The sequence below is a fragment of the Salvelinus namaycush genome, chromosome 19, assembly GCF_016432855.1.
Source record: "Salvelinus namaycush isolate Seneca chromosome 19, SaNama_1.0, whole genome shotgun sequence".
Classification (NCBI taxonomy): domain Eukaryota; kingdom Metazoa; phylum Chordata; class Actinopteri; order Salmoniformes; family Salmonidae; genus Salvelinus; species Salvelinus namaycush.
In genome coordinates, this window is record NC_052325.1 from 34356369 (window position 1) to 34377573 (window position 21205).

At 43.4% G+C, this 21205-nt stretch overlaps 2 protein-coding genes across 3 annotated transcripts; one reads left to right on the forward strand and one right to left on the reverse strand.

Annotated features, from left to right (window-relative positions):
* The first annotated feature begins 3000 nt into the window (after positions 1 to 3000).
* LOC120064351 (major facilitator superfamily domain-containing protein 6-like) lies at positions 3001 to 11195 on the forward strand. The gene is made up of 6 exons (XM_039014874.1): positions 3001 to 4619; positions 7706 to 7803; positions 8906 to 9067; positions 9905 to 10003; positions 10328 to 10593; positions 10962 to 11195. Exons 1-6 carry the CDS (start codon positions 3001 to 3003, stop codon positions 11121 to 11123), a joined length of 2406 nt encoding a protein of 801 aa, XP_038870802.1. The 3' UTR covers positions 11124 to 11195.
* Positions 11196 to 12063: 868 nt separating this feature from the next.
* Positions 12064 to 20972, reverse strand: nemp2 (nuclear envelope integral membrane protein 2). Of its 2 annotated transcripts, none has more exons than XM_039014876.1 (9): positions 20816 to 20972; positions 20290 to 20399; positions 19809 to 20049; positions 19634 to 19706; positions 16771 to 16861; positions 15046 to 15160; positions 14075 to 14300; positions 13728 to 13880; positions 12064 to 13392 (listed from the first exon to the last, which is right to left on the reverse strand). In XM_039014876.1, the coding sequence occupies exons 1-9, from the start codon at positions 20916 to 20918 to the stop codon at positions 13002 to 13004; spliced, it is 1503 nt and encodes a 500-aa protein (XP_038870804.1). In that variant the 5' UTR covers positions 20919 to 20972; the 3' UTR covers positions 12064 to 13001. The 2 variants fall into 2 exon arrangements, with proteins under 2 accessions (XP_038870804.1, XP_038870803.1); XM_039014875.1 differs by having other exon boundaries at positions 13728 to 13928.
* Between the last annotated feature and the right edge of the window lie 233 nt (positions 20973 to 21205).

The following is a 21205-nucleotide window of genomic DNA, read 5'->3' on the forward strand; positions in this document are numbered from 1 at the left end:
GCACAGGCAAAATCCTGATTCAGACTGCTTTCCAACAGACACTGGGAGAAAAATGAACCTTTCAGCAGTACAATAATCTAAAACACAATCTACACTGCAGTTGCTTACCAAGACGACATTGAATGTTCCTGAGTGTTCCTGAGCCACCTAGTGGCCAATATTTAAATTGCACCTGGGCTGGAATAATACATTATGGCCTTTCTCCTGCATTTCAAAGATGATTGTATTATCTTTTACCAGATCTAATGTGTTATATTCTCCTACATTCCTTTCACATTTCCACAAACTTAAAAGTGTTTCCTTTCAAATGGTAACAAGAAAATGCATATCCTTGCTTCAGGGCCTGAGCTACAGGCAGTTAGATTTGGGTATGTCATTTTAGGCAAAAATTGAAAAAAGGGCATATCCTTAAGAGGTTTAATTGAGTTACACAGACATTTTTTTATACTTTAAGATTATTTGGACATGATTTGGCGTGAAAATGAGAAGCGGGACCTTTCATCAAAACTCATCATAGTGAGGATATTAATAGTGAGATGTGCAATGCCATTTTGTTTCAAAATTTTATTTATTTCATTAAAATAAGACACCTACAGTAGACTTTAGCTTTTAAGAGTTAATTACAACAACAACAAAAAAATCAAGATTTAATTTGTAAACTAAATTTTAACACATTCATCTCCGGGGGGGCAGTTACCCCATGGGGGGGCATTTTGGAAAAACAGCCCTTTTCTAAAAACAACATTTTGTTAAATAACAACAAAAGTGTAAACTGTAGACACCTATTTCCCTTCATAGTTTGTCTGCCTAAGCATAACCATCACCCACATACCACATTTTATCCAAATGTTGCTTTTTTTGTGTCAGCAATTGGACATTGTTCTTAGGGGGAGCTACTTACCCCACGTTACCCCTTGCTCGACAGGCCCACGTTGTGCCTTGCTCGACAGGCACAAAGGCAGTTGTTCTATGAGGGAATAGGGCTCATCTCAACTCTCCAAACTGGCTTCCTCTACTCCTTTTCTTTGTCTGCACTTATAAAATAAATTGAGATGTAAAAGCAACTCCCCATTTGCTTACTACCATATTCTTTCATCCATCCTGTTTTTTCGTTTTAGGATTTGTGCCAATTCTGCGAATAGACAAGGAGAGGAAAGCACTTCAGACTATTGAGATGCACTCATTGATTCAATGCTCGGACTCATTTTAGACTGTGTGTATGCAATCCCTTCCACAGCAGCAGTGTCTCGAACTCCGAAATGGTCTGGCAGTCGTGGGCACTCGAGAAATGACGTCATTGCAAACTTCTCTGAAATAGACGCGTTCAATATTACTTGCCCCATATAATTGTGATTACTATTGAACACTTATTTTTTTTTTTGTCGGTGTGACTTTAAACGATAGTTTATTCACCCGATGACAGTCGTCGCCAATTGGACACCTAAATGATGGACTCAAGAAGATAGGCTATACAAGCGGTCTATCCTCCAACAACTTTGAAACTTTGAAACAATCATTTTGGTAAGAAAATATCTCTGTCTATTTGTTTTTTTTCTTCTTCTTAATAATATATTTATTTGTGTTCACAGGAATAACAAGCTTAGATATGTCCCTTCGGTGTTTCTTTACCATTTTAAGTTGAATATAGAAAATAACAATTTAATGCGTGGTTACAAGAAGAAACGTTTCTAAGGACATGATAGGTTTTGTCAGAGCTGCGGCAATAAAACAGCTTATTATTCTCTAGTCATATATTTCTCTCGAGCAATGTCTGTCTGGTCTGAGCACAGTTATACAGTTACAGGCTACCATTTATATATAATTGTATAGGCTACAGGGAATAGTGAAGTCATGTCTCCTGCTGTAGAGGCAGTAGCCAAATGGGCTATTATATATTTTCCAAGTCTTTCATATACCCTAGCCCTAACAAAATATAAGAGCTTGAACATCATACTCCGTCACTGTAAAACCAAGTCTTTAGGATGTGAACACATAGCTCAACATTTTTCTGTAACACATTTTCAACATGTCAAGGCATTTAGAATATCAATGAAAATGAGTCACAGTGTTTGGATTGTAATCACAAGTAAATACCAGAACATGTTAACTCACTGTAAAGCTTTTTACACACATGAACATGTTTATTCAGCACAAGGCATTTAGGTGTTAAACACAAGACACTTGGGTTGCTGTTCGAAGGCTGTATTTGAACATTTCCCAGTATGCCTTTTGAGTGAATGTGAGAGATATCAACCCATGCCTGTGTTTGTTAGTGACAGAGACATCATTGTTGCATTCAATACTTTAGTATGTAATCATTCACAACCTTCAATAACAATAACTGCTATTTTGATTTCACAACCAAGACCATCTAAACTGGAACAACTATCTCAGTAACAGGTGCAATAAATCCCTTACAGATTGGATTAGTTTAGAAAAATTGTACAGTATAAGATTAATCAATCAATGTGCTTGAGGAAAGATAGATGTAAAAAAAATAACTATCAACCTGCAACAAAGCATGCTGGGAAATATGATATTGAGGCCCCTCCAACATCTTTTTGGCTCAGAATTCATGGAAATTAACTTAACACAGTCGAGTAACAACACCATGCGTTTTTAAAAGATTTCTTGAATCAAATGTCCTGTTCAGTTGTGCTGAAATGTAGGTAAGGTGACAGACATGCCGAATAAATGCCTTATCAGCTTATTACAGTTTATTGTCTTAGCCTGTCATAACCCAAAATGTTATATTACTCCATTGTTTATGTTTTTGTTGTCGTTTGAGTCTTTGCTAACAAAAAAAAATACAGTTTCAAAATGTGTTTAAAACTATCATTGCAATCTTATGGACATGCCAGCCCATCTCCCATAGCTTGCCAAAATTGTCTGGGTCAGACATTTTTATTACGCATTGTTCCTTTAATTCTGGTGGGGGTGAAAAACTGTTTCAGTCATCTCTCTCCCCCTCCCTCTCCCCCTCCCTCCATCCCCAGGGAGATGGCGAGTGACGACCAGGTGGCCATCTTGACAGACGACGAGGAGGATCAGAAGAGGAAGTATGTCATGGCAGAACCCTTCAACACCCTGTCCAAAACCTTGGATCAGATAGCAGCAGGTGCGGGCCCCACCGCTGCCTCCCAAGGTCCAGCATCACCCCCGACAGACACACATGCCACCAACAGCAATGACTGCCTGGAGAGGAACTGCGTGCAGATCGACAACCACTTACTCATCTCCAAGGTCTTCTACTTCTTCTTCTATGCGGCCTATGGGTCCCTGCACCCGTTGCTGTCTGTCTACTACAAGCAACTGGGCATGACGCCCAGCCAGAGCGGCCTGCTGGTCGGGATTCGGTACTTCATAGAATTCTGCAGCGCCCCCTTTTGGGGGGTGGTGGCGGACCGCTTCAAGAAGGGCAAGGTGGTGCTGCTGTTCTCCGTCTTCTGCTGGTTGGTGTTCAACAGCGGCATCGGCTTCATCAAGCCTGCCTCCATGACCTGCGTGGAAAGGAAACCTACAGTCGTGTCCCCCACCAGTCCCGCCCAGATCGGTCCGTCGGCCAATCACAGCAGGAACCGCAGGGGTGCGAGTGGAGACTTTTTCCCCCTCCCTTTTGTATCAGACTCAGTTAGCGGTCCCCTGCACAGGTATGTGAGGAGCGATGGTGGTAATATCACTGGACCCAGTACTGTCACAGGACCTGTGCCTTCCTCCACCATCTCCACAACAATGTTGACATCTTCCCCCTCCACCACCACCACCAAAACAAAAACAACAACAACAACAAAAACAGTAGCAACAACAACAGCCGGCTCAAAACCTGCCTCAAATCTGACCATGACCAAACCAACCACCACAACCACCACTACCAAAGTCTATGACATCATCTCCAACCACGACCAGGTGCAGACCATCTTCCTCCTGATCCTGCTGGTCATCATCATCGGCGAGTTCTTCAGTGCTCCGGCCGTGACCATCGTGGACACGCGCACCCTGCAGTACCTGGGCCCCCACCGGGACCGCTATGGTCTGCAGAGGATGTGGGGCTCTCTGGGCTGGGGCCTGGCAATGCTGTGCGTGGGCATCTGGATCGACCACACCCACATCAAGCTCTTCATCCAGGGCACCGGCTGCATCGTGCCTGACTACAAGAACTACCAGATAGCCTTTATTGTCTTTGGAGTCCTGATGGCCGTTGCTTTTATAGTGTCTACTCAGTTCTACTTTGAGAGTAGTACTAGTGACCATCGGCCAATGGAGGCACAGGTGGAGGAGGATAAGAGACAGGATATGGAATCTTCTCAAACGTCCAGTGGCGTTTCATCTCCCGAAGGGCATACGGTGGAATCGTTAGAATCTCAAAGTTCCATCAGCCAGCGGTTCCTTTACTGGGACCTCCTTCGGCTGCTGTGCAGTGTACAATACGGCTCAGTGCTCTTCGTGGCCTGGTTCATGGGATTCGGCTACGGCTTCGTGTTCACTTTCCTCTACTGGCACCTGGAGGACCTGAAGGGGACCACCACGCTTTTTGGAGTCTGCTCGGTGCTGAGCCACATCTCGGAGCTGGTAGCCTACTTCACCAGCCACAAGCTCATCGAGCTCATCGGCCATATAAGGTATATCAAGGGGGCATGGGTCAAAAGCAATAGACTGGTCCCAGATCTGTTTGTGTTTCTGTACGTCTTGTCAACTCCTGCGTGACAATAACCCTAGAACTTGACTAGACAGCACAAACTGATCTGGAACCAGGCAACAAAAGCAAGGCCAAAATTAGATTATTCTGGTATAGTTTGTATGCAAAGTCACAATATTATTTTATTTCTTTCAGTTTGATTGAATTCCACATAATAGCTCACCCTTCTTGGAGATTTGATGCGATTTAGGCTTATCAGAAAGGATCATTTGTTCAGACTTTACACTTGTTTACTTTTTGTCAGTGAACTTAAACAACCTCAAGCATTCAGTGAATTCAGTGAATCGACAATCTATGTGAATTTCCTGCCCTGTCCCTGTGGGAACCTGACCAGTAAGCTGAGTGCTAGAGTGACACAATGAGTGAGTGGAGTGTAAGGGAGTTTCAGTGGTGATGCAGTAGCCTGCTAACGGAAGACGTAGGTGTGCTACATAGGCTATAGCAGACCCCCCAACAGCCTCAAACCAACATACGGTCAATTCATAGGATGACAGACATTGGGAGAGCTCTGCTCTGATACATTTCTAAGAGGGAGACCTACTCCCTCCAGCTAGTATGATCTCTTTCTCTCTCTCTTTCTAAATTGTGATTTATTGTCTGTTTGGATTGGAGAGAGAGAGCGAAAGGAAGGGAGAGGAGGGAAAGGCAGAAACCCAAATGTTGACTAAGTGGGCATTGCCCAAATTGGCTCACAGTTTGCAGAATGGACAAGCTGTTTTTTCTAGACATTTGCTATTTTCCAATTAAAAAGCTTTAAATGCAGTGTTTTGCTTAAGGGGAAGGAAAGAAACATTGGTAAACAGGAAGACCCATCCTGAGAGCTCTGAGACGGTTTTTTGTCAGTTCTTCCGTCTCCCGTCTGCCCTGTGATATTTCTCAGGCGGGTGACACTTGCCAAATCACCCACGCCTATCTATGAACAGGATGAATCATTTGTAATAACAAGGGTTAGCCAAGGGCTGGTCTCCCAGTACAAAGCTACAATGTGCCGCTTATGTTATTCAAATATGGTTGTTTTAAGTGCAGCCAGAGCAGTTTCCTAGACAATGGGAAAGTCTCTAACCATTGCATTCATATTATCAACAAACTATAGATAAACTAACTATGGATTAGTTTGTAAAAAGCACTGTACGCAGTACTAATACATGTGTAAAAACAACTAACATTTACACCAATATTTATACTTCTTACAATATTTATACTTCTTACATTGTAGAGAATGAATGGACAGTGCTGTGCTGAATCGATGGAGGAGAGCTCTGCTCTTCTCCCACAGAGTTCCACTGTGTGTGTGGTGTGTGTGTCTGGACTCTGTCAGATCTTTGTTTGATGGCCTGGTTTCTGCCTGGCCTGCTGGCAGGGCCTGTGGAAGCCTTTTGTTCCTCTGGGGACGTGTGTGCGTATAACCCAATCCTGTCCATTACTTCAGCATGAGGCTCTCCATTGATCTCCTGAACTAAATGCCTGTGCGGATCGATTGGTGAGCACAGAAACACTGTGCAGGGGCTTTTCATATTAGGCTGTTATTCAAATTGCCTGTCTCACGTTAAGATTTGCATGGGTATCTCTCCATGTCTGAGATTTACATGGGGCCTAAGACTATGTGGAGATAAATACTGAAATAGTCGTTGCTGTCTGTGTCTGTTTGTGTCTGTGTATGGTAACACATCGACCAGTTAGATGACTGCTGTGTGTATGAGTCTGTGCATGCCTCCTTTCCTGTCCAGCTCTAGTCTCTGTGCAGCAGTTATCTGGTCCTTGTGACTGGTCCTAGTGTTGTCAGACACAGCCTGCCCCGGGGTTAGAATGACTCACTGTATGACGCAGGCTTAAAGAGCCACACACACCCAGCTCGAAAATAGCTCATGAGAGAAAAAGCCTAAAACAGTACCTATAGCATTGTATGTCCGAGGTCAATATATGTAAAATATGCATACAGTATGTAAACTGGAATTCTTAAATGTGTCAGTATATTTGCATTATTTTTTTGTAGTTGTAATGTGTTCATGCCCACATACACTGAGTATACACAACACACACTCTCTTTCCATGCCATAGACTGACCAGGTGAATCCAGGTGAAAGCTATGATCCCTTATTGATGTCACTTGTTGAATCCCCTTCAATCAGTAGATGAAGAGTAGGAGACAGGTTAAAGAAGGATTTTTAAGCCTTGAGACACTTGAGACATTGATTGTGTATATGTGCCATTCAGAGGTTGAATGGGCAAGACAAAAGATTGAAGTGCCTTTGAACAGGGTATTGGTAGTAGGTGCCATGCGCCTTTGTTTGTGTCAAGAACTGCAACACTGCTGGGTTTTTCATGCTCAACAGTTTCCCGTGTGTATCAAGAATGGTCCACCACCGAAAGGGCATCCAGCCAACTTGACACAACTGTGGGAAGCATTGGAGTCAACATGGGCCAGCATCCCTGTGGAACACTTTTGACACCTTGTAGAGTGCATGCCCCGACGAATTGAAGCTGTTCTGAGGGCAAAAAAGGGGGGAGGGTGCAACTCAATATTAGGAAGGTGTTCCTAATGTTTGGTATACTCAGTGTATGTAACATCACATTTCTGGGGGGGAAAAGGGGAGTATGGTGAATCAGGTCAAGGGTTTGATTGGACAGGATGTTGTCATAGGAGACGGGCACCAAACATCCAACAGTGTGGGAATGAAGGACATAGAAGTCTGTTCAGAATGATATAGAAGTCTGTTCAGAATGATACAGAAGTCTGTTCAGAATGATACAGAAGTCTGTTCAGAATGATACAGAAGTCTGTTCAGGAACAGTTCGGGTTTAACCTCTAAGCTTTGGCCTTACTTTCACCTGCAACTCCGTTGATATGTAATAACTTGCTATAGCTTTAGGATAGTTTTAGGGTTATGTTGGGGAGTGGTGGATGGTTAGTTAATCAAAGAGGTGAAAGTTCATCATCTATAAACCATCTGTAGTGGACTATTGAAATAGTGTTATCTGACCTTCTCCTCCTCCCCTTTTCCTCCCCAGGGTGCTGTACATCGGGCTGGCCTGCAACACGGCCCGCTATCTGTACATCTCCTACCTGGAGAACGCCTGGGTTGTCCTGCCCATGGAGGTCCTTCAAGGTGAGGCTACACCGGGTCTCGGGCCTCATGGCACTGCAACGCATGCGATATCTGTTGACTTAGCTTAGCATAAGTGTTGACATTAGATTGAAAGGAGGAGGAAGTAGTGTTTGGACTGGGAGCCCTCAGTGCACTTAGGTTGTTGCCATGTTGCCTCTCAGAGTTCATTTCAGGAAAGGATAGCTTCCCTCAATGACAAGAAAAGCCTGTCCTTCGCCTGGAAAATGCCCCTTTCCTCCGTATCTAGACTACTCTGATAGCCACATTTAGGCCATGAATTACAACGTTGCAGCTATACACGAATAAGTAACATTGAAGGATGCTTATAATGATTGTAATCATTCACTAGAGGCGTAACAACACCAAATAACTATGTTTAGAGACACTTAGAGACACACACAATCTCATTTCAAAATCTAGTAGTAGTATGACAGTAACAAACAAGACAAACAAATGATGGCCGTAGCTCTGGTCTGGGAGGATAGTGACGATATGGGCTAGCTAAAGAGCTGAATAGGGGGCGAGGCAAGCCAGACAGGCCTAAGGAGGGTATGGTAGCAGGTTTGATTGCTTTGTCCTATTATTGGTAGCTATACAATGAGGCGTGTTGGATGTAAACTGGCTAGTTGAGCCAGTTCAAACATGACACACCCAAGCGAGTGTTAATGACGATGGTTAAGTCCACTCTCTCTCGCCTGTCACCTGCCACGAACACACACAGGACATGTCCTCCCTTTGACATCAATTAGAAAATGTCTCCCAAAATGTATTTTCTTTCCCTCCCAAATAGTCTGGTGTTGTATACAGCTTTTAATGAAAACAAATTACAGTTTAATGGGTCTGTTTGTTTGTTTCTGGTTATATACAAAAATGTGAAAGGGACTACATTTAAATGTTTGTTTGTTCTACAGATGTTTCTTGTCATGACCTACTACTGTATATCTCTGGGGAGGTTTAATGATATTAAATTAACAAGCCAATAACTTGGCCTAATCGTATTACTCCCTGCCCTGACCTAGTGTAATGATGTATGTGTATTTGTGGATGTGCCTGAGTGTGTTTCTCTCTTTCACTCAGTCTCTCTGTATCTCTGTCTATCTAGGTGTGACCCATGCCTCAGTGTGGGCAGCGTGTATCTCCTACCTGAGTGCTGCTGTGCCTCCAGAGCTGAGGACCTCTGCCCAGGGTATCCTCCAGGGCCTGCACCTGGGGCTGGGCCGGGGCTGTGGGGCCATGGTGGGGGGAGTGTTTGTCAACTTCTTTGGTAAGAGCCACTGTGATGAAAAAAACCCAGCTGGATTGTATCGAAGTTGTATTGAATTGAATTGCGTATCTCCCAGTTCAACCAATGAGAGATGGAACTGTTGGTGTCACTCGTTAAAGGTACAATTTGTTAAATGTTCATTAATTGAAATGACCATTGAGAAGAGCAGTAATTATTGCAGATTCCAGATTACAGCTTCAACGGTGACTTCTACATGACCAACTCACAGTCATAGTGGTCCCACATGCTTTTTCAAAATGTTTTACAACGCCTCCCCTCCTTATAAAGATGCCCTGTCCTCTGTGGTTTTCATAAGATAATCCAGGTCTTAACTCTTAATAAACTACCACCAGTCCCATCTAAATCATAAGGATAGGAATTATATGGTCTGGAATGCATTTGGCTGCACTCTCAGAATAACAATGCTGTGTGTCTCTCTCTATGCTCTGAAATGTTTTTTTGGGGGGGGGTAAAATATATCCCTTACAGTGCTGAAATTGATATATTTTTTCAGTTTCAGTGTTATATGAAAAGCAATGAGTGAAATACATAAAAGTATTTGAAGATTGTTTCCAAAGCCTAGGGCCCTCAAACTCAATGCTGGACCTCGAAGCCAGTTCCACTGCATTCTTTCATTGTTCCCCTCTAATCAGGGACTGATTTAGACCTGGGACACCAGATACGTGCAATTAATTATCAGGTAGAACAGAAAACTAGCAGGCTTCGGATCTCGTAGGGTAAGAGTTGAATACCCCTGTTCTAGGGAGTAAGGGCTAGGGGTTGATTTGGAATTAAGAAATACTGTGAACACTTTTGTCTATTTGGGATATGGTTTAGGAGCAGCCCACACCTTCAGAGGGATAGGAATCGCCTCCCTCGTCATCCTCCTCCTCTTCGCTCTCATCCAATGGCTGGCTGTGCAGAGTGGGGAGAAAAGTATGTGTTAATAAAGCTGATCCTATCCTACCCTGTCTGCTTCAGGCTGTGCCTCTGCATGAGCTTACAGAAAAATAGCATTTGCTGCACCTATTATGCCCCTTAATGGAGAAGTGACTGGCTCCCAATGTGGCAAGCATACCATGTACTACCACTAACTCTAACTCCAGTTTTTCTATCAGCAACTGAGATATTCATAGACATTAGAATGCTGAATGAATCATGTTTAGGATGTTAATAATAGGGGTAGTTGTTAACCCAGACATCTTAGCAGAATAAGCATTTTTAATCGTTATGAAAAATGTTGCTTACGTTGTTTTCCAGATACCAAAATGCTGGCGGAGAACATTCCCGTCCCCTCCAGTCCTGTTCCCATAGCAACCATCGATGTTATCCAATCAGATAACGTCGCCGCAACAACGCCACCACCAAGGAAGACCAAGCACCAGGAGGAGCAGGAGGACATGAGCAAGCCCGCCTGGGTGGTGTCCGCCTCGCCCTGGGTCTCCCTGGCCTTCGCCCTGCACCAGATCAGAGAGATCGCTGTCCTGGCCAGGAGCAGCCCTGCCAACAACCATCAGCCGCTCGAGGTAGGTAGACAGGGTGGCAGCTCGTGGGGTTTAGGCATAGACTTCTAGGTTCAGGCTGTGATTTGAGGCTGGGCCCAAAGGCGCATGTCACTGGGCAGAGAATGGAACAGTAGGTGGTTTATGTGGAACACAAGTGGTTTATCTAGGGATTTGTGCATGTTCCAGCCAAGGTTCCATGTTGTATGATGTCCTCCTGAGAATTGTATTTTTTTATGTCATGTGTTCCATTTTGAAGAAAGGTGAGAATATAATACCTGCCTTTAGAACTGTATTTTATGAGGGTATTTTTACATATCTGTGCCAAGTACTATACTTACAGTATTACAAATAACTATGATGCAACACTTTATCCTTGCTCTGTTTGGTAGGAGATCAATGAGATCAGCACAGATGAACCAACAGAGGAAACCTCCCAGTCCTCATCTCAAGACCCCCCCAGCAGGTCCCCACAGACGGGACCCCCCCTACCTGACCAGGATCCCCTTATGCCTGCTGACCAACCACCCCTCCCCACTGGCCACACACAGTAAAGGGGGAACACATTGCACATTTTGAGGAACTGTCCCAAAATGTTTTCCAAGCAACACCACCAACCGACAGAGTCAAGGGCTGGCGGAAGTCCAGTTATTAAAAGAGTGAAGAGTATGGTTTTACAGACTGGACAGAAGAAAAATACAGGCCAAAATGAGAGGTTATATTTGTCCTCTTAGCAGAGGACTTAACCAGTGCCTTTAGGGATATGAGGAAAAGCTCTTGCCTTGAAGTAGCTACTGTTGCACTTTCAAATGGATGTAAAAATGTTAAGTTATTTTTTTAAACTTGGAAATCTGGATATTAGGTTTGATTGAATAGGGTTCTATTTGTCTCAATGGCCCTCAAACTGATCAAGTGCCTGAGCCTCGTCATAGGTTGGTGATTCACACTCATGCAGAAGTGACACACTCAATCTAAATAGCTATGTGTGTAATGGCTGCTTACATAGAGTTTAGGGGCACGTTCAATAGGAAAACGTTGTGGAATGTTGCAGATAGAAATGTTATGATTGGAACTGACAGAAAGTCAGAGAGACATGTTTGTTCTACATACTAGGCTATATCTGGAACAAGTTGCTCTCCTGAATGTGGCCCTGCTATTACATGTAAATGTTTACTGTGTCGAGTCTATCAACCACTGATGCCGTGGGAAAAATACTTATTTCAAAAAGGTTTATGAAGTGATCGTGTCAGATCTGATATCCACCAGGCTTTCAGGGTCTGAAATTGCAGAAATTGCAAATATGTCAAACTGCTTTCCTCCAGGACTATCTAAAACTGTTCAGACGTTGTAATGACCTGACCATTTTACATGACATGGCTTGTCTGCTATGTAGCCTAAGCCTATTTATTTTAAATCAGGCAACCTTTACTACTCTCAGTGCTCTGTGGCCTTTTTGTATCTCTTTAAGGTGAAACATCAGTTCACAATACAATGTCACTGGAAAAAGATGGGCTTATTTATTAATTAATTGAAACAAACCTTAAAAAGAATCATCCTTGGATCATAATGCCCCAAATCATCATTCCCAAAATACAAAAACATTAAAAAATGATGTTTGATATAAAATTACAATAAACTTTATTTTTTTTCTGGCCTGCGGGAGAAAAACATTGCTTTTGACAGATTTGGTCCAATCAAAATTTCCCTTCGATGTTTACAGCATGTGATCGGCTGTTCTGGCTGTCAAAGGCGGCAACTTCCTAAGCAGCCAGGTGGGGGCGGTAGATAGTAGTTGACTGGATTCCACAGCCAAGAAGAGAGTACGTGCGAGTTTGTTACAGTGACCCAGCAGGGAAGCAGGTCTCATAACCCCAGGCACTTACCACACACAGGAGGAGGAAAAAACGATGTACTCGTGATTGTTGCTGGTTTACCTGAGAGCTGTAAACATGAGTTCAAAGTCATTCTTGTGATTCCTGCAATTATGATGCAGAGTTTTGGATTCGAGATGGAGAATTCTGCTTTGATTTCATTTGCAGTGTAGAGTGGGAACCCCAAAGTCAGATTAACTCAAGGCACCCCCTTAAAAATATACATATATCTCTGAGCCAGGATAGGATAGGCACACCAAGTCCCCCGTCTCCTCTTAGGTGGAATTATGATTCACAATCACTCGGACTAGATTTATAGTGGGATTCTATTTGGGACATATGATGAAGCTTAATTTATACTCCTAGCTGTTAATGTGTTTTATGTTGATTCATTTTGTATGAAGATGTTGATCAATCATTCAATCGAGTTCATAAATCACTTAAAATATTTTTTTGCCAGCATGTTCGACCCCAAAGATCAACCTGAGTGGTATTGCCCCCTAGTGTTAACTGGCCATATTAGGAACCAACCTGTCCACTACAGAGGTTTAAAATCTGATCTTAGAACAGCTCCATGTCCTCCTCCTCAACGTCCTCGATGACATGGGGCTCTGAAGGCGGGGTGAAGGCGGCAGGGGCGGGAGGATAGGGAGGGTAGAAAGGGGCGGAATAGGGTGGGGGCTGCCAGGGGGCGGAGCTGTCCGAACGGGGCATGGTGGTGGGGGTGGTTGGTGTGTAGAGGGGGAGGGGGCTAGGTGTAGGCGGAGCCCTGACGGAGCTGTCCATCTCGTCTTCGCTGAGGTCCTCGTCAGCGCCCAGCCCCAGCACCCTGTGCTGGGCAGAGGTGAAGAGCATGTCCTCGTTGTTGGCTGCACCCGGGCCGTACTGCTGTCCGTGATTCTGCTGCTCCCCTGGGGTCACGTGGCCGCCGCCCGTCAGGAAGGCTGCAAACCTAGAAATGTCATTTTGCAGAGAGTTGAGTTATTCACCAGCACTCCGTTCAGTCAAGCTCTCATCATCTGGGTGCTTTTAGAGCAGAAAGTTCCGAATATTTGTGTGTCAGTCTCATACTGTTGTGATGTTTTAAATGCAGGGAGCTATTCTTATCCGTATTTTTTGAAACTGCACTGTCGGTTAGGGTCTCGTAAGTAAGCATTTCACTGCTCTACACCTGTTGTATTCGGCGAATGTGACTAATACAATATGATTTGATTTGGATCCTGAGGACAAGATGTGTTCTACTTTAGTTAGGATGTGAGTAGTGTAGTTCGCGTGTTTGTCCCGTACCGTTGTGGGGAGCGTAGTCGGAGGACCATTTCCCAGGCAGGGAAGCCAGGCGTAGTGCAGAGCCTCCTGAGCTCCTCAAGGGAGGCTGTGGTGTGCACCTCCCCCTGCTCTCTGTACTCCTCATCTGTGAGGAGGCGTACCTGGGGCTTCCTGCTACGCCCAAACACACGCAAGAGAGAGGAAAGGAGACGCCCTGTTAGCCTGGGGGAGAGAGGGAGGGACAGCCATCAATCAAACACACAACTTTGGATCAAAAGCATCTGCTAAAAAGCCTCTACTATTAATCTCCATTACCCAAATCCACCTTAGTAGTATATCTAATGTCAAACCACAAATTGACTGTGTACCTGCATGTCGCCAGCAGCAGTCTGTAGGCATAGGGCAGAGCCTTGAGCACCAGCAGGATGCCCAGGAGTAGGTAGGAAGCCTGGGGGTAGGTCACTCCGTAGTACATGAGGCCCATGGCCAGGCACTGGAGCCCCCAGGTCAGTAGGGACAGGGTGCGCTCGCTGCTGATGGGCCCGTGCTTGTAGCAAACCGCCCAGCTGATCAGGCCCGTTACTACCAGGTAGCCTGGAAATAGAGAAAATGATGAAGTGATGGAAAGAGGAAGAGAGGGAGAGAGAAATGGAGAGATCTGTTGGTTCTATGTGATTATGATATTTTTATAGAGAAAGCAACATAAGCAAAGACACAGAAACAAAAACGTAACCGGTTAAGATGAAATACTCCAATTGAAAGCCCTGTGTAATTGGAACAGTGGAACCCAGTGGATTTGAGGCATGCCAGTAAGGGTGAAAAGAACACATTTGAAAGCTAATCCACCCAAAGCCCTTTTGTTTCCAAGCACAGAAATCAATGTTCCAGCAGCATTGCCGCGCGCTCTTAATCCTAACGTGCCTGCGGATTCAACCATTTTCAACCCAGTGTGTGCATAGACAGAGGGCAAATTGATTTGGCAGAAAATCCACTCCATTGAGGAGTGTGGAGAGGCAGTCAGTAACTGTAGGCTACTTCACCACTCCACATCCACTTGGCCCTCTTATTATGACAGACTCCTGGGAGTGAATGACTCAGAGTGGACACTGACCCATCCTCATTAGTCATGAATATATTACGGTATCATGTCTGTAGTGAGAGCATATCATTTATCAGGGGCCTTCATGTAAACAAGTGTTCATACTGGGTTCAAATGTGCAAGGCCTCGCAAAGACAGAATTTCAATGTAGGCTAAATGCTTCCTACTGCTAACTGAACAGTTCAAGTCTTAGTTACTGACCTTATTTTAAGCAACAATCTCTTAACTAAACCAACTCACCCAAGGCATGTCTCCAGTAGACCGTCGTGATGTCTTCCCAGTGGTTGAACAGCGTCTGGTATCCCAGGTAGGACAGGCCGGAGCCAGCACCAAACAGCGTGATGAACATGGCCCTCTGGAGGTGACACAGGCAGGTAATATAACAAGGTAAGCCTAATTCATCTGAGCCACCCAGAAGACTCTTTCTCTATTGAATAACTCTCTCCAAATGTTGGATTCTACAGTTAAAGACATCTCTCTTTAGGATAAGCCAGGCCAGAGTGACACGTTTGGGGTCTGGCCATCTGATTTTACAGGCACGGTGGAGGCTATGTCCAAAAGGGCAAGTTCTGAGGGGGCTGGGGTGGTAGGCTAACCCCCGGTTATGGAGGGCATATCTCCTAGCTAAGAATAAGTATATGTTTGGTCCAGGAAATTGTGTCTCCCATCACTTTAAACTAAAACTAATTTTGATCAATCACCCTGATTAATCATTTGGATCAAGTCTTTAGGCAGTGCAATGACCTTTTATATACAGTGAGCTCCAAAAGTATTGGGACAGTGTCAAATGTTTTGGATCTGTACTGTGGACTTGAAATTATACAATAACTATGAGGTTGAAGTGCCGACTGTCATTAATGTAGATATATCTAGAAACATATTATATTCTTAATTACAATAAAAGTACATCCAAAATGACAATACATTATTTACCATTAATTTATATTGGGCACAAAATAATCTGAAACACAACCAAAACAAACAGCAAACGCATCCAACAAGTTTGTAGAGTCACAAGCTTGATGTAATCATTACGTGCTATGAATATGGCACCAAATATGAAACAATCTTTACCACTTTAATACACATAAGTGAATTTGGCTCACAAGGTGAAAAATCTGCCGATCTGTCCTTGAGCATGACTAGCTAAATTATAAGGCAATTCAGAGAAGCACTCATGACTCCATTCTAAGCACACCAAAATAACGATCTGCTTCTATGAATTGCCTTGTGATAACCTAACACTGTAAGGTCGTATTTTAATATTTAGCTAATCATGTTGGCAATATAAAACACTTTCAAATTATGCCCACCTGACCCAGATGCGTTTTCACGATACAAGAAACATAGGTTCATTGTGTTCAGGACAACCCAGGGTATAACACCATGCCAGCTTGTAACTGTACATCAAACATAGTGATCATAAATGTTTATACAGTATGTTACATGAGTGTTATTATATGGAAAAGTGAAGTGCACATTTGGACTCACGGGTGTTTTGCTTGCTTGAATAATAAAAAGCATGAGCTGGTGCACACCCAAAGAAAGTTGGTAGAGGTGCTGAATAACAGCGAGCAAACTATAGGCTGTAGAAAATGATGGAGAGTTGCACGCACTATATACAAGCTTACAGTCATTTATTAGTTTAAAATGTTTCAGCGTCACTGTGCCTTCTTCAGGTTGTATATTACATGAGTTTAATGATATGGAAAAGTGAAGTGCACGAGTGTTTGGCTTGCTTGCATGAGATCAAAGCGGTATTTATTATAATCCTTAACGTCATGTATAGAATGTTACTGTACAGCCACTGCATGCACGTGTAAAGGGCTATGGTAAAACAAAGCAGGAAAATTAAGTAGAGTGCATTGACCGTACTGATTAGCAAAGCTTGTCAAATTGAAATGTGGGGCTCCTTTTATAATTAGCCTAAAGCAATAACAGCTTGAGCCTAAAGGTGATTCTTACCGGTATAGCGTTTTTCAGGATCAACAGCAGAAAGACAACAATGGAGAGAACTCCCACTAAGATTCCTGAGGAATAAAAAAACAAAGAACTCCTGCCAAAAAAGAAAAACATACATTATTGTTTTCTGTAGTACCACTATTCAACCTAGAATAGCTCAATCACAGGATCAATTCAGTTGTAGAACTACAGTGCCTTCGGAAAGTATTCAGAACCCTGAACTTATTCCACATTTTGTTACGTTACAGCCTTATTCTAAAATGTATAAAACAAAAATAAATCCTCATCAATCTACACACAATACCCCATAATGACAGAGCAAAAACAGATTTTTTGAAAACATAAATATCACATTTACTATAAGTATTCTGACCCTTTCTGACCCTAGTACTTTGTTGAAGCACCTTTGGCAGCGATTACAGCATTGAGTCTTCTTGGGTATGACGCTACAAGCTTGGCACACCTGTATTTGGGGAGTTTCTCCCATTCTTCTCTGCAGATCCTCTCAAGCTCTGTCAGGTTGGATGGGGTGCGTTGCTGCACAGCTATTTTCAGGTCTCTCCAGAAATGTTTGATCGGGTTCAAGTCTGGGCTCTGGCTGGGCCACTCAAGGACATTCAGAGACTTGTCCTGAAGACACTCCTGCGTTGTCTTGGCTGTGTGCTTTGAGTCGTCATCCTGTTAGAAGGTGAACCTTCACCCCCAGTCTGAGGTTCTGAGTGCTCTGGAGCAGGTTTTCATCAAGGATCTCTCTGTACTTTGCTCCGTTCATCTTTGCCTCGATCCTGACTAGTCTCCCAGTCCCTGCCGCTGAAAAACATCCCCACAGCATGATGCTGCCACCAACATGCTTCACCGTAGAGATGGTGCCAGGTTTCCTCCAGACGTGACGCTTGGCATTCAGACCAAAGAGTTCAATCTTGGTTTCATCAAACCAGAGAATCTTGTTTCTCATGGTCGGAGAGCCTTTAAGTGCCTTTTGGCATACTACAAGCAGGCTGTCATGTGCCTTTTAGTGAGGAGTGGCTTCCGTCTGGCCACTCTACCATAAAAGCCTGATTGGGGGAGTGCTGCAGAGATGGGAGAATCTTCCAGAAGGATAACCATCTCCACAGAGCAACTCTGGAGCTCTCGCAGAGTGACCATCGGGTTCTTGGTCACCACCCTGACCAAGGCCTTTCTCCCCCGATTGCTCAGTTTGGCCGGACGGCCAGCTCTAGGAAGAGTCTTGGTGGTTCCAAACTTCTTCCATTTAAGAATGATGGGGGCCACTGTGTTCTTGGGGCCCTTCAATGCTGCAAACATTTTTTGGTACCCTTCCCCAGATCTTTGCCTCAACACAATCCGGTCTCTGAGCTCTACAGACAATTTCTTCGACCTCATCAATCAATCAATCAAATTCATTTATAAAGCCCTTTTTACATCAGCCGATGTAATAAAGTTCTACACAGAAACCCAGCCTAAAACCCCAAACAGCAATCAATGCAGATGTAGAAGCACGGTGGCTAGGAAAAACTCTCTAGAAAGGCAGGAACGTAGGAAGAAACCTAGAGAGGAACCAGGCTCTGAGGGGTGGCCAGTCCTCTTCTGGCTGTGCCGGATCGAGATTATAACAGTACATGGCCAAGATGTTCAAACGTTCATAGATGACCAGCAGGGTCAAATAATAATAATCACAGTGGTTGTAGAGGGTGCAACATATCAGCACCTCAGGAGTAAATGTCAGTTGGCTTTTCATAGCCGATCATTCAGAGTTAGAGACTGAAGGTGCGGTAGAGAGAGAGGGTCGAAAACAGCAGGTGCGGGACAAGGTAGCACGTCCGGTGATCAGGTCAGGGTTCCATAGCCGCAGACCGAACAGTTGAAACTGGAGCAGCAGCACGACCAGGTGGACTGGGGACAGCAAGGAGTCATCAGGCCAGGTAGTCCTGAGGCATGGTTCTAGGGCTCAGGTCCTCCGAGAGAAGAGAAAGAGACCTCATGGCATGGTTTTTGCTCTTACATGCACTGTCAACTGTAGGACCTTATATAGACAGGTGTGTGCCTTTTCAAATCATGTCCAATCAATTGAATTTACCACAGGTGGACTCTAATCAAGTTGTAGAAACATCTCATGGATGATCAATGGAAACAGGATGCACCTGAGCTCAATTTTGGGTCTCATTTCAAAGGTAAATACGGCATTTCTGTTTTGCTATTTTTTGCAAACATTTCTAAAAATCTGTTTTCGCTTTGTCATGATGGGGTATTGTGTGTAGATTGCTGAAGATTTGTATTTATTTGATCCATTTTAGAATAAGGCTGTAAGGTAACAAAATGTGGATAAAGTCAAGGGGTCTGAATACTTTCCGAAGGCCCTGTATATGTGGCCTACTGGATGGTTCTTCTTCTGCTACTGAAATATTCACATTTTTAAAGGAGCAGTGCATTCAAAAACGTGATTTTCCTGTGTTTTATATATATTTACACACTATGAGGTTGGAATAATACTGAAATTGTGAAAATTCTTATAACGCACTTGTAATGTCCTCTCTGCTAATAACAGATAGTTTTCAGGATGCACATCCCTCCCATAAGGCTCCTCCAATTAGGCCCATCTCTCAGACCACTCCCAGACAGTCCTAGCAAAATTATTGCTTCAGAAATTGCATTTAGCTGAGAAGCTATTTTTGTTTATTTTTGACCATTTTAATTTAAAACAATCACAGTAAGGTACTAAATTGTTACCCAGAAATGTTTTGATGTTGAGATAAAAATGTCTGCATTGGACCTTAAAGTCTCACACTGCATGTTTACCAGGACAATAGGATTGAGAGCTACTAAATATAACTAACACACACACAGCGTGAGAATGGTAAAACCTTACCTACACAAAGCCCCAGCAAAGTAGAAGAGGGCGAGGCCACATGCAAAGAGTCCAAATCGTATTTTATTTAACCCTGTAAGTAAAGAGTATGGCTGTTAATAATCATTCTGAACTTTAGACCAAACCGGTAGGTTAACTGCAATAACTAACAACAACAACAATAAGATAATCTCACGTTTGCCCCTGACATGTAGAGAGTGCTCAGAATTGGCCCTCGGGGTCTTCACCATGAAGCACACATCCTCCTGTTCCAGTGGGATGTCCAGGCTCTTCTCCCTGGCCACACTGGGGCTGGGAGGCCAATAGTGGTTGACCAGGCACCGGGACAACGTGAGGAAGTGGCCTGGCTCGTAGCAGTTCCTGGTCCCCTCCATGGGGTACACAATGTAGACCCCTTCTTCACCTGTCACACGCACCTTGAAGAAGAGTCAGATAGATGCATTATATGAGCAATGTTTGGTTTGTTGCTGTTACAACATAGTAACGACAACTATCATGTAATTGCAGTAACTTGGCTAATTTATTGTATGGGAGCATATAGACACACACAAAAAGTGTCTGGTGTTTGGTGTACACATGTGTATCAACAGTTAATCATGAGCTGTTGTGAAGCAAGCACCCATGGTATACCTACAAGATATGTGTAGCTTTCTTACCTGAAAGGTGGACCAGATGTCTTTCCATTTGATCACTGTGCCAGAACTGTAACAGAAACATCTTGTTCCAAAATGGGTGGTGTTTTGATTTTCTTTAAGATATGTGCAGTCTGGAAGAATACAACAATAGCTTGTTAATCAGACATAGTAGCTATATTTAATGTGAAATTAGTAAGCTAGTTAGTTTACTAATGGCTAGTACGTTACCTAGCTAAAATGGTTAGTAGCTAGCTAGCTAAGTAAATTTACAAGATTATTGCTCTTCGTGGACTAGCTAATGTTAATGGCTAATTTAGCTAACGTATGTAGTTGGCTAACGTTACTACTAGCAAACGTTGCTCTGAATTAATTGACAGACCAATCATACAGTAATATGGATGTTACACAAAATAAACCGACTAGTTAGCTAAATAGCCAACTAGCTAGCTACGTTACCTAAGAACAATAGTGGATAGGGGGGGAAATTACTGTCGTTAGCAAGATAGGCTAGCTAACGTCACAGTCATTACTTAGCTACAACATTCACCTGCGTCTGAAAAGCCAAGGCTTCCTTCAACTTGTACACATACGACATTTGCCAGTACAGCTAAAATTGATAAAATTGATATATCGGAGCAAGGATTCATCATTCCTAGTTGTTGTTAGCAAGCTATTGTTGTTTACTGTACTTTCAAATTCGGTGGTTACGAATTAGACCAAAGTAAACGATATTGATAAACATATCAAGTTTTTCTCTGGTGAATAAACTATCTACATGTATGTTTTTTGAATATATATTTATACACTTTGATGTTGTTTTACAATCATTTAACAGCTAGAGCTTGCATCACGTACTTTCAGTTGTAGTTCACGCAACCGTGATTGATTGCTTTAGCCTTGATCAGTATCTGCATTGAAACTGAAAGCGTGACAAGAA